Source organism: Watersipora subatra, chromosome 5, assembly GCF_963576615.1.
Source record: "Watersipora subatra chromosome 5, tzWatSuba1.1, whole genome shotgun sequence".
NCBI lineage: Eukaryota > Metazoa > Bryozoa > Gymnolaemata > Cheilostomatida > Watersiporidae > Watersipora > Watersipora subatra.
In genome coordinates, this window is record NC_088712.1 from 28,792,682 (window position 1) to 28,805,507 (window position 12,826).

The 12,826-nt window shown below is 36.6% G+C and overlaps 1 protein-coding gene across 1 annotated transcript in view; it reads left to right on the forward strand.

Moving 5' to 3' along the window:
* Positions 1 to 8,560, forward strand: part of LOC137397623 (mediator of RNA polymerase II transcription subunit 12-like protein) — a 64,081-nt gene extending 55,521 nt beyond the window's left edge. The window contains exons 35-39 of the mRNA XM_068083917.1: positions 78 to 285; positions 1,282 to 1,437; positions 2,577 to 2,834; positions 5,361 to 5,518; positions 8,149 to 8,560. Of these exons, the coding sequence (XP_067940018.1) occupies positions 78 to 285; positions 1,282 to 1,437; positions 2,577 to 2,834; positions 5,361 to 5,518; positions 8,149 to 8,271 (903 nt within the window). The 3' untranslated portion in view covers positions 8,272 to 8,560. The remainder of the gene's footprint in view (positions 1 to 77; positions 286 to 1,281; positions 1,438 to 2,576; positions 2,835 to 5,360; positions 5,519 to 8,148) is intronic.
* The last annotated feature ends 4,266 nt before the right edge of the window (positions 8,561 to 12,826 follow it).

Below are 12,826 nucleotides of genomic sequence, written 5' to 3' on the forward strand. Positions count from 1 at the left end.
CATCTCTTTAATTCATCAACATCAAAAAATCTTTTCAATTTTCTTTTCAAAATCTTTTCAATTGGAATCTCTTGCAGGAAGAGACGAAACCTGAAACCGACCTGAAGGCAAGAGCTCAGATGGCAAAAAGTCTCGCATCTAGTGTCCCTGACCCCAAGACCAGAGCTCCAGCTAGTAAGAGGAGAAGCTCTTCACGTACCAGCAGTCAAACGAAATCAAATTATGGTGGAATCGCAGGGCAAAGCTATGAGAGTCGGCTGAGCTCAGGAGCAGCAATGACTTCTGGTATCTCTGGAGTATTACACCCATGTTTATGACATGTTCTTTTTGTTTTTTCTCTGTGCTACACGCAGTAAAATATTTTGCAATACACCGTGCGTACACGCAGAGCACAGGTTTGTCGAAACTTATCACAAAATCATGTATCGAGTTGATTTGCAGTTGCTGTTGCGATTGCAGTTGCTGGTCAAATTTGAGTAGTAGTGGGCTAGACAATTGACCACAATTAGCATGTTGAATATAGTTACAATAAAAATTTATTCGGTTTTAATTTGTAATCTTTATGAGAATACAAGGCAATGACCCAAATGTTATCGGTTTGAACTGTAATAATGTATGATTCCCTATTTCAAAGTGTTATTGGGTTTGAAGTACCAGTTCATGAGGTTGCTAAACATAGCGGCAACAGTGCATCTTAGGTCGGTACAACACGCTTACAACGCATGCGTGTTGTAAATTATTAATAATATTGATGTATAATAATAGTAATAAAACTAATAATATTATATTATTATTCAATATTCTATTTATATTTATAGTTTGTTAATAAAAACAGGTCTAAAACATTACACAAAGTATTCTATTTATTTTCTATTGATCGTTGTATGTCCGTTGTGATGATAGTGCATGCGCATTGTATCCGCAAAGTTTGTGCGTTGTAAGTGTCTTGTATGCGCGTTGTACCGACCTAAGATGCACCGTTACCAACATAGCATCTGACAATTTATGCAATGCAGTGCTGGTGCTTGGAAAGGTCGTGGTGTCAGTTAATCCACAGTATTGACTTCATGGTAATGCACAGTCACAGTATATATGCAGTTTCAAGAATGCTCATTCGTGGGATGCGTGAAGTTCTGGGTTTAAAGGTATTCATTCTTGTGTTTGGAAGTTTATGCTATCGTAGTCATATAAGCTCATGCCATTAGAGCTATTGCCGGTCACTGAGGCAGTACCTAGCCAGTGAGACTAGACTTTGAGTAAAAATGGATTGTTCTACTGTAGGTAACTGGAGCACACCGCAACGGAGTATGGTTCCAGGCTATCAGGGTACTTTCAATATGCCTACCCAGAGTACCATCAGCCGTCTGCACAACCCGAGGTCGGCCAATGTCAAGGAAACGCTGGAAAACCAGATCCGGAATCGACAAGGTCAAGCTGGTATGGGAATTGATTATTATTGATTATTTAATTATTGATTTGTGATGTATGTTGAGGGTTCTATTAAACCATGTAGAGTTGATACAATCTATTAACACTGTGAAGCCTGAGTTTGTATATGCAAGGATATTTCTGGTCCTAAACCATATTAACAACATTTCATCATCTGTGAAAGCTCATAGAATAGCACAATTCATTTTGAACTGAATATCATTTTGAAGCTCTACGCTTGTAGAACTCAATAAACAAAACAGAAGTCAAATAGAGTAAATGCTGTTTTAAAGGTAACTGAAGAAACATAATGATTCAGTACACTGAGTCTGATAGAGTGTGTATGTTTGTTATGAATAGAAAGACTAATAGTTTTAATGTAAAACTCTTGTTGCTGAGGAGAAGAACCTCTATAGCTTTCTCTATTTTTATCCTTCATTGTTAAGAATTGCAATCATTAGAAACTAATGTTCTGTCGGCAGCCATGTTTTATTTCTCAGTCGGTAAGAAGTGCTCTCGGTATTTAAATCGATATAAAACTTTAACAACAAAAATTAATTAAAAGTTTAATAATTAAACGTTTAATAATTAAAAATTTAATAATTAAAAATTTAACAATTTAAAAGATCACTCGTAATCCTACGTAAACTGCAAGTGCAGAAAAACAAAGTGAAACTATGCAGTTGAGTATAGGATTTGGTGGGAAAACAACTCCTCGAATTACCCAGGGCCCAAGTTTCAAAATGCTAACACAGCTCTATTAAACCATGTAGAATGACAATCTGCTAACAGTGTTGTGCACTACAAGCACTACATTTCATAGATATTCAATAAATTTCAGGTCATTTTAAGGTCATCTGAAGCTTTAGTTTTCTTGTAATGTACATGAGTTTTAGGTCACATTTCCATAGCACTGCTTTGCTATTTTTTTATGGCAGTTGACCGGTGAGTTAGCCGTCACCCGTAAATACAGGTTGATCTCATAAAACGGCAAATGTTGGACCTTTTCTTCTTGAATCATCTTCGCTAATTTCTAGTAATATAACCTTTTTGGAAAGTTAGATATACTTGATATTCTCTGATATGCATATGGCTATAAAAATATCTCATTACGCATATTTGAGTTTATACTTGATTTTACTTGCTAGGGATGGGGTATAGTAACCCAACTGGTCCGAGCATGCCAGGCTATGGCATGGATGTAGCTCATGGTCAGTCCAACACCAAGGAACAACTTTCCATCATGCTGAGCAGGAAAGGGAAGATGGGCGGCTCTATAACTGAACAGTACGAGCCTCCTCCTCCACAATACTCATCGACTTCACAGTATGGAAGTCGAATAGCTAACCAAGGATATTCAGCTCAGCCACCTGGCTACGGACAAGCACCGCCTCCTCCTACCCAAGGTAAGCATACTTGGTTAGCAACAGAGGTTAGATTTAGAGATCATGCATTCAGTAGGCTTAGTTTTGTTAAAACTAGCCTGATGCTATGTGATTGAAATATCCTTAGACCCGGAGAGCTTATTCACAGAGTCGTAAAAGTATGTAACATATTTTATGTTATCTTCCATGTATAGATAGTGTTTGTATACCATCTTTTAACCCTTGGCTTAGTTTTGTTAAAACTAGCCTGATGCTATGTGATTGAAATATCCTTAGACCCGGAGAGCTTATTCACAGAGTCGTAAAAGTATGTAACATATTTTATGTTATCTTCCATGTATAGATAGTGTTTGTATACCATCTTTTAACCCTTGGTAGGCAAATTCTAAACATTTCCTTTTCTCGGGGCAAATAAGATTTTAAAAAGTTGTATGTGTCAAACGGTTACTATTTTGGTTGTAACACTAAAACAGTTTGTTTGATTTTTATAACCTCTGAATAAAAATTGATCAGTAGAAAGTTCTCTGCAGAATGATACTAATAATGATTGGATTACATTAATATACGTGAACTATTTTTGTCGTTGTTGTGGTTAATGTGGTTTTAGTGAAGATGTAGATTTGTGGATTGATGTGGATTGATCGACAGATTCATCAGAACTACACTCTGATTCTGAGTCTATGGGGTATAAATGGGACTTACTGTCTTTGGATTCATCTATAAAGGGTTTCAAAATCAGATCCTAAGATTTTAAAATGTTTAGATGGATGATTAGAGTGCTCTTCATGAGCAGCATACGTCGTACTAGCATCTGAAGTCGCCATTGTGACGATGTGTCGTCTTCACACTAATGTATTTCGGTCTTTTCTCATAACTTTTAAAGCAACATTGATGGAAATAAGTAACAACGGTATCAGTGTAGTATTGTAATATGTTTTATGTAAAGTAGTCTTTCGTTTAACTCCGTGGGTTGCTTCGACATGTATAAAAACTGTTTTTAAAAAAAGTTCTGATGCGGGCGTCATTAATATCGCTCTTTTTTGTGGGAGAGTGCAAAATATAAATGGCGTAAATGATATTTCACCCACCAAAGGGTTAACTCTTACGCTACCGAACTTATTTCTAGCACTGCCCGAATTTATTTTTTCTATTCACACAAATGTTGACATAACGTCCACTAATTTTGTGATACCTTAAAAAAGAATGAAGATATCCACTTAATTTAAAAAACATGTTGTTGAAAAAAAGATACTTTATTAGGAAAAAAATCTTAAATTAACTTAATTTAAAAACCGTAAAAGATTTTACAAACTTTACCAACAATATTTTGCCAGCGATTTCGATAGTCGTATTTTGACTGTCGCCTTAATATTCGATTACCGTTACAAATTTTCACATGAAATGCATGCACTAGAAGAGTCAGAATCACTCGATATAGAATTACTGGAGTCCCAATGGCTAAAGGTATGGCCATACGTTACGAATTTTTCGTTCATTCTGACCGAAATCACGAAATAAACGAAAAACACAATTATTTGGCTGAAATTCACAGAATTGTCTGAGCTGTGCATGCACACTGAATCGTCGACGAAATGCTTTCAATTGGCTAAACAAATTATTAGCGGGCAAGGTTCTAGCAGCTTTTGATATTTATGTAGTCCAAGGCACATTACGCGACACGCAAAAACATACTAATGCGATTTGTCATAGTGAATACGATGCAATGACTTGATTGCGCTAAAGATGGCAACTCTTTTCACAACGGAAGTTTTGCTGCTAACAAGAAATTAATATTATTAAAAAAGAAACGATTTGTAGCCATGTAGCTGTCCAAACAATAAAGAACCAACAATAGCGTAATCGAGTCAGTTACATCGTATTTACTATGGCATATTGCGTTAGTATTTTTCTTGCGTGTCGTGTTTTTGTTTTGGACTATATAAATTGCAAAAGCTGCTAAAATCGTGTTCGCTAATAATTTGTTTAGCCAATTAAAAGCGTTTCGTCGACGATTCGGTGTGCATGCACAGCTCAGACAATTCTGTGAATTTCGGCTAAATAATTCTGTGCTTTTCGTTCATTTCATGATTTTGGTCAAAATGAACGAAAAACTTGTTATGTGTGGCCATAACTTACGAATGTTACAAACTTCTACAGCTTAAATGATTGCGGTATTCTCTTTTGTCCATGCTTTTTCCACTGTGAACTTTCTGTTTGATAATCAGTGAGTCGCTATTGATAGGCCTGCTGATTAGTCTATATCGTTAGCAACAAGCTTGTTTTCATGGAGACTAAATCTGATTGGTCTATCTGAATCAAAAGCTGAGTAATCATTGGTAAACTAAAAGCCGATGTTATGGCTTCCGGCCACAAAGAGAAGGTAACCTGAGCCGATACATTGCGGTAGTGAAAGAGTCAATAATGAGTTGCTTACTAACCATTTACTGCATTATGCTTGCGGGTGTTTGTCCCTAGCCGCAGGATACAACACCTGAAGTGCCGCTATCGTCAACCAAAAACTCAGCATGGACAATAATTATTTTCTAGCAAATATGATGATGGGAGGCCAGCAGGGACACAGCAATATGATGCAATACAATCCAGGACAGCAATCTATGGGTAGATATATGACTGGAGGACAACCCCCTCCCACACAGCAGCCACCAGCAGGAGCCTACAACCCTCAATTCAGTCAGCCCTATCAGGTAGTTTAATTTATTATTCTAATCAGATATTTGGGAACTTTATCACAGTGAATAATCGATAGGTTCTCTTTCTAAAATCTACAGAAAAGGTCGCAACTTGGAATCTGATCTAATGCTTTATTAGAAACCTGATGCTCTATGTCAATATTTTCTCGGAGAAAGCCTTAGATACACAGTCACCTCCATCCTTTTATTGAAATCAGTTTCACGATGGCCTCTTGCTATTCTGAGCAAGATTTCTGTATCAACACAGGAACAAGAAGAAGATCACCCATTATCATCATTCACTTTCTGTAGTTTTACTGTGATTAATATCTAAATGAGATACTAGCATCATATCCTTTATACTACATGATAAGTGCCTCTGACAGGAGCCGTTATTAAGTCTGCACTGTCAAGTGTTTTATGTCGAGTGGCATATGTAATGCTTACAGTTTCAAGTGTCATGTCAATTGAAATGACACCTTTCAAGCATCAAATGATCTATATGATATATCACTGTGCACTGTAGTCTACCGTATGTTAAAGATGTGGTTGCGTCAAATTTAAGTTGAATTTAAAAGAAAGTATTTTTCTTTGTCTATCAGTATGTTGTATGTTGTGTTAGGCGATCTCATTGTCAAGATATTTGAAGATTAAAATCGAAAAAATTCGATCGCATAAAAACGCCCAGGCCAAAAAACATGCACAGACTTGCCCAAAATGATGTAACGCGTGATACAACCTGTCTCTATCTCTCGTATTCACATCGGCTATTGCAATAAAAGTAGTCCTACGCGGCTCTATTGGCATATATTTTATCTTGTAGTTGCTCATGTTGGCTAGAATAAGATTCTTAATCCAGCTACAGATACAATGATATTACCAATGTCTCAAACGCCTCAAACAAGGGAAATTAAAGACTTGTCATATTAGCTTCTTCTAAATGCTGTGTAAAGATCTTTGTACCGACTACCAATTCTACCGGTCTACGGTCACGTCGTAGTCGTGGCCACTCACATAGTTTCAGCTCATACAATAGGACAAATTCATCTACTGCAGCAAACTTAAACAAAACATCATGGTGTATGCAGCACACATTCAAGTCTCTCTTTCCCCTTTATGGCAGTTTTCACACTGATAAAGCTGCTTCGGCTGGTGGGACCACATCAACATCCTGTAATCAATAAATCAAATACAATAAATATATGTCATTCAAACGTGTATCTACTGAAAGTTTTCAAATTGGGAGTTAGATTGCGAGTGTAATTTTAAAAATGAATAAATGTTTAACAAAAACATAAGTACGCCAAGCCAGCGATTCGAAGCTTTGATTCTGGAAGTTGAAGATGTGCATTGATCAATCGATTTTCTTAACTTTCCCTAGTGAGAAGTGAACATCTAAAGTCAAATCATACAATGTAAATCTAATTTACTAGCTAAATCTGCAAGAGAAAATTTGAAGCAAATATAGCTAGGTGAAATGATAAAAAATTATAAAACGATGATTGGTGATAGCAAAAAGTTATAACTCTATTAATTAGTAAATGTATTTGTGAGTACTAAAAGTATTATCTTTAGTATATTCATCAATCTAAGCAATTGTATTGCTAGATGCTATGGATTAAAAAGAAGCCGTCAAGAACTCACTGTGCGTCCTTATCTCGCACGCGCTCACAAGAAATTACATTATAACCTCAAAGAGGGAAATATAATCTGAATGTAAACGCAACGGTATATCGATAGGAGACTCAAAGTAAAAGATAATTTTACCTCCATTCTCCTATCTTTCTCTACCACTTTAACTACCTGATGCTCAGAAAACTCGGAGTCGCCTTCGCAGTAACTTTACAGTAATTTTTACAATTGCGTTGTTCGTCAATAAAACGTGTCGATCGAGTAATTCATTAAAGTACGGATGTTAATTAATTTAGTAAATATCGATGTCGATCCAATGTAATAATAGAGTAAAATCCCTAAATTTGAGATCACAGACAACGCGTTTATGAGTGATAACATTTATTACGACCTATATAAAAATTTCGTGCTGATGATTGGCTAATGAAGCGATCTTATATTTATCGCTCGTGGACTCTTTTCAGATGTATCACTCGTTACGTCATGAATGAAGCGCCCGCTGGAATCTGAGCTTCAAATGCATATATCTCTGGACAGGGTTAGTCTACAAAAACAAAAATGACATCAAATTGTAGCTGATGTTTTCGCCTTTTAGTGGTCTTGATTTCATTAAATCGACCTTTTTGATGCAACCACATCTTTGTCTTTTGTGTCACTAGTCTATCATAGTAATAGCAGTGTGCATGGCTCTAACAAGTGCTTGCAAACATTCCTATATTTTATATTCATCTTATTCTTTTGGACGGCTGTGTTATATGTGCCCTTAGTATGTGTGACCTTGCAGCAATATTATGGGTGGTCCAGCTGGTATTTTTATGACTCCGTATGGATTAAGCAGCCGAGCTAGGCAGTTTTACCTTATATCTATTAATATTTTTTACCAACATAACTTGGTGGAAACTCTACATGATAACAGCCTGTTATTTTTAATTCAAAGGTCCATTATTACACATGTCAACAACCTCATATGCATTAATTAAAATTATCTTGTGGCTTGGTTTTCTGTATTTTAGCCTTTGGAGAGTCGAATGATGGGTGGAAACAGCGGACAGTACATGGCACCCCGAGCACCCCACCCTCAACAACCACCTGCACAGTACAACACTGGTATGGGCAACCAATACAATAACTACTGAATCTCAGGATCTGCTTGAGGGATAATATCCAAGATCTAGTTGGCATCATCCCACGCATTTATGCGCTAATAGTTTTAACTCTCCGAGGTCTAACCTTTGTGCTACTGTAAGGTGTCGCTTGTCAACTGATGTGAAAGTCGATGCTTTCTTAGTCGGAATTGTTGTTTACACTAGTTAAAGTTCTTTTAGTACAGTTAGCTATATATTTCTCTACAAATCTTATTCCTTTTTTGTCCATTAGTGGTGGCAACGTTTGGTATAATTACTTCAATACAATTACAACAGCTTATTCCTCTCGGTTTTATGCTCATCAGTCATATAATCATATGGTCGTTAGTCATATGGTCGTTAGTCCTATGGTCGTTAGTCATATGGTCGTTAGTCATATGGTCATTAGTTGTATGGGTATTAGTCATATGGTCACTAGTCATATGGTCTTTCGTCCTATGATTGTTAGTCATATGGTCACTAGTCATATGGTCGTTAGTCTTATGGTCATTATTCATGGTCGCTAGTCATATGGTCGCTAGTCCTATAGTCATTAGTCCTATTGTCGATACTAGTGCGTGGCACGAGTACCTCTTGGCCAACGGTTTTTTCGGGTATTGGGTTTATTGATACGGGTTTTAGGTCTAAAATTTTCAAACATCAGACATGTTCTAAAATTTACAATGTAATTATAATTCTATTCATATTATTTAGTTTTTCGTACTATTTTCTAACGACCGATATTTGTGCTCGCAGCCTTAACCCTTTAAATTTTGAACTCCAACTGTCGGTTTTCAGGCAATGCGTAGGGTTTGTCAGAATCTCTATTGGCCAGAATTCGGCATTCACATGGCTTTGTTTACAAAAGCTGTTTCTAAGTAACAGCGTGAACCAATCAAATTAATTTTTGCACAAGATATTAGACCAGAAATTTCACTTCGATTTGTAGTTTTCAAATATCTTTACCTACTTCCATCATTTTAATAACAAATTTTATTTGAACGATATCGCAAAAAAATCGTCATGACTCGTTTGTTGGTAGGTCATAAATGATTGTGATGCAAATAAAGAATTTTATAATACTAATTATAATTTTCCAGTATATTTTGAATAATTTAAAATAAAGATGAACATGTGCTCAATGAATATGATGTTATTGTAAACATTTTTACGAGTTTTTTTAAATCGTACAAACTTTCATAGTTTTAGCCCGAATAATAGTAAAGTATAGCTTTTTTCTGTTTGATGGCATTTGCTGTGGGTTGCCCGAATTTTTTACTAGTGTTTTACCAAATATCATTGTATTATGATCACTTCCAGATATATATAATAAAAGTTTAAAAACTTCGGATCGTTGGACATACTGCCCAGGGTTACTGACGCACATTGACAAAAAGACCAGGGTTCAAAGGGTTAACAGGAGGGTTATCTAACAGTGTTTAGAGCGCAGGGCGCAATAGACTGAGTTTTTGTCCACTCTACTCGACGGATCCGTGTACCAAAACCTGAACTCGCAAGTCCGAACCTGCAAGATCGAAATATTCAAAATCTCTATTACCCGAGACTCAAGAGAAGATAAACCTGTGAGTTCAACGAGTTTTATAACCCGTGGCCAGCATTAGTCGATACCACTTGGTCTCAGTTCATTCAGTTCAGCTGCTATTATTGTTTCGGCCAGAAGTCAGTAGCCAGAAACTTTAGACACAAGAAAATTCTTTCGTTTCACTTTGACATAAAATGTTGATCCACGTGTTTTTTTAAATATAGAAAATTACACTAGCATTTTTTGCTGCGTTGGAAGGAAAAAGTTGACACTTTTTGAACATGCAGAAAGTAGGTCGGAGGTCAAAAGGGCTAATGTTAGTTTATAAAGATTGTATACTATATTGATTTTATTGCAAGAGAAAACCTGGCTAACGACTGCTTATATTTCACATAAAAAGTCAGTTGCCTCGCCATAGCATCCTTTTCATTCCTATGCATTCTAATTTAAATAATAACAGGACTCTTACCACAGCAAACGGTGGATTGTTTCGCAACTAATGCTAAACTCTAACAGAAACAACATTTAGCAGTACCTGTTAGCTTTGACATAACGCGTCACTTCTAGCAACTGAGTAACTCTATTAACAAATCCCACTTTGTGTGTTGTTCTGCATAAACTCTATCCATTTCTATATTTCGTGGTTTATTTCGTCTAAATTCCACACATGTTTCATACCTTCTACCTAGTTGGTAAAAATATTTAGTTTCAAAACGCTGTCTGGATCCTGAGAACCAGCCTCTTCAGCACCCGTCTGATTAGAAACACCAGAATGCGTTTTCCCATTCATTAAGGACAGTTGCCCTTACTGAATGTGTTCATAGAATGTTGCGAAGGCAGTGTCGCAAGCCGTTGGAAATCTACACGCTTGCTGAGGGCTACCTGATTGAAAAGGAAATGTACCTACTGGACAATGTTAAACTTAATGCTAGTTCTCTATAAAACCATGCGAAAACAAAGCTGGCCCGTGGTTGGCCAAAGTAGACTCTGTAGCAGAAAAGGAGCCGCCTAAAGAAAAATGGATAATCCTTGGTAACGATAGGTACTTGGTAGTGAAAGAGCGGTCGTAGTCTTGTAGTCAAGACCGACTGACCAACAAACAAAAGGTTGGGAGTTCATTTCCCAAACAAGGCAACTGGTGGTGGCAGGAATGACATTCAACCTTAAATTGCTCCCTGCAACTGGGCGTGTCTCCAGAGGTCGAAGTTTTTTGTCCAACAGTAAGCTAAGCAGAGACTATACTCAATTTTTCAACAGATTGCTTACTACTGTAGCAAAAATGATGCACTGTCTCAACAATGGACACACTCTTTAGCAACAATAGACACTCTCTAGTGATGATGGACCCTTTTTAACAACTGTGTTCTTGGCAATAAGTGGAGCCAAGTAAAAGAGCTGGGAGCAGGCTTCTTCCCTCTCATTTTGCCATCTCCATTCAGCTGTAGTTCAACAGGATGACACCTCCAGGCGAAAAGAAACCAGTCACCGACAATGTGAGTATTCGCATTAACTTATTCTTACTCTTTTTCTGGTTCAGTGTATCTTATTGCATCTCTACAAGTATAACTTACAGCGTGTAAAAAGTTTATATTTTTACTCGGATACTAGAGACCAAGTACAAACTCATAGACGTAAGTAAATGTAGCTATAGTAAGCTAGTAGTAGCTATAGCAAAACTTGCACATTCTAGTTCATGCCGTTGGTTGAAAATCTGATAAAAAAACCTAACGCACTATGTTAAATCGATCTACGTAAACTTCAGCTGCCATCTTTCTCTTGTACACACTTTAAAATGAGAAGATTTTAAAAGTTTTCAGTTGATTGTTCACTCTTGATATTAATAGTACATGTACTTCACTATTTAGTAAATTTATAGGTAATATAGTTCTTTGCTATTTGGCAAATGCAAAGACAGTACAAAGGTCTATAAGAAGTTCTGAGTATTACAATACATTTGGGGACAACAGGGGGCCGTCTTGGTTAAGCATTCAACTTTAACGCTGAATACGAACTGCTGCCTTTTTTATTTTATGAATCTTGTATGAAATAATTTGGAAAACATTTTTGTTTTAAAGGATATTATTACCAATAAAGTAATTTATATACATAAATGTCCGTCTGTCCAGTTAGGGTGATGAAGTTTTAGTAACAAAAATCCATTCCGCAGAGGATTCAATCTCAGTAAATGCAGTTCTGGAGGCGATGAGGTTACCCATTAGACTATTCTTTCAACTGAGCATGGCAATCAATAAATGTCAGAATATTCATTACATCAGCTAAAATGCGCATAGCGTCACACGTAATGATTACCAGCTGGCCTCACTAGGTGAATACCCGGCATTGCACAGCCATAAAAACAGCCTATAAACAGTTGCAGGTAGTGTAAAGGTGATGTAGTAGGTAAGGTAATGTAGGTACTGTAATGTTTATAGGCCGTTTCTTTATTGGCCGTGCAACGCAGGGCATTCACCTAGTAAAATATATCTTCTAGATGAATGTCGGTCTGGCCTTGCGCTACGTCCATACCATAGCCTGGCATGCTCTGACCAGCTGGGTTACTATGCCCCGTCCTTAGCAAGTAAAATCAAGAATAAACTAAAAAATATTGTAAGAGATATTTTCATTACCAAGTTTATGTTTTAGTATAGTGAGTTTTACATCACACCTGTTCACAGTTACTCCTTGTAGCCTCAATAACATGCTTGTTGCATCTCTATTAACTCTGACAAGTGCAATACGCTAAAACTGCCATGGATCACAGGTGCTCTTTGGCGAGTTCAATTCTTATTAACTGCTGTTACCACAAGCAGCTGATTAATGGTATATCAAATATTACACAATAAATGTAAGATTAAATTATTTTAGCACTCATATGATAGATAAGATCGTTGTCTGCAGAGGATTGACTAAAATTAATGTGTTTTCAATCAGGTAGAAGATCAATAACTACTTGTAAATGTTCACACAGGAAACTATACATTCCAATGCTTACTCTCAGATTCTGAACTAAGTGGTTCATTTTTA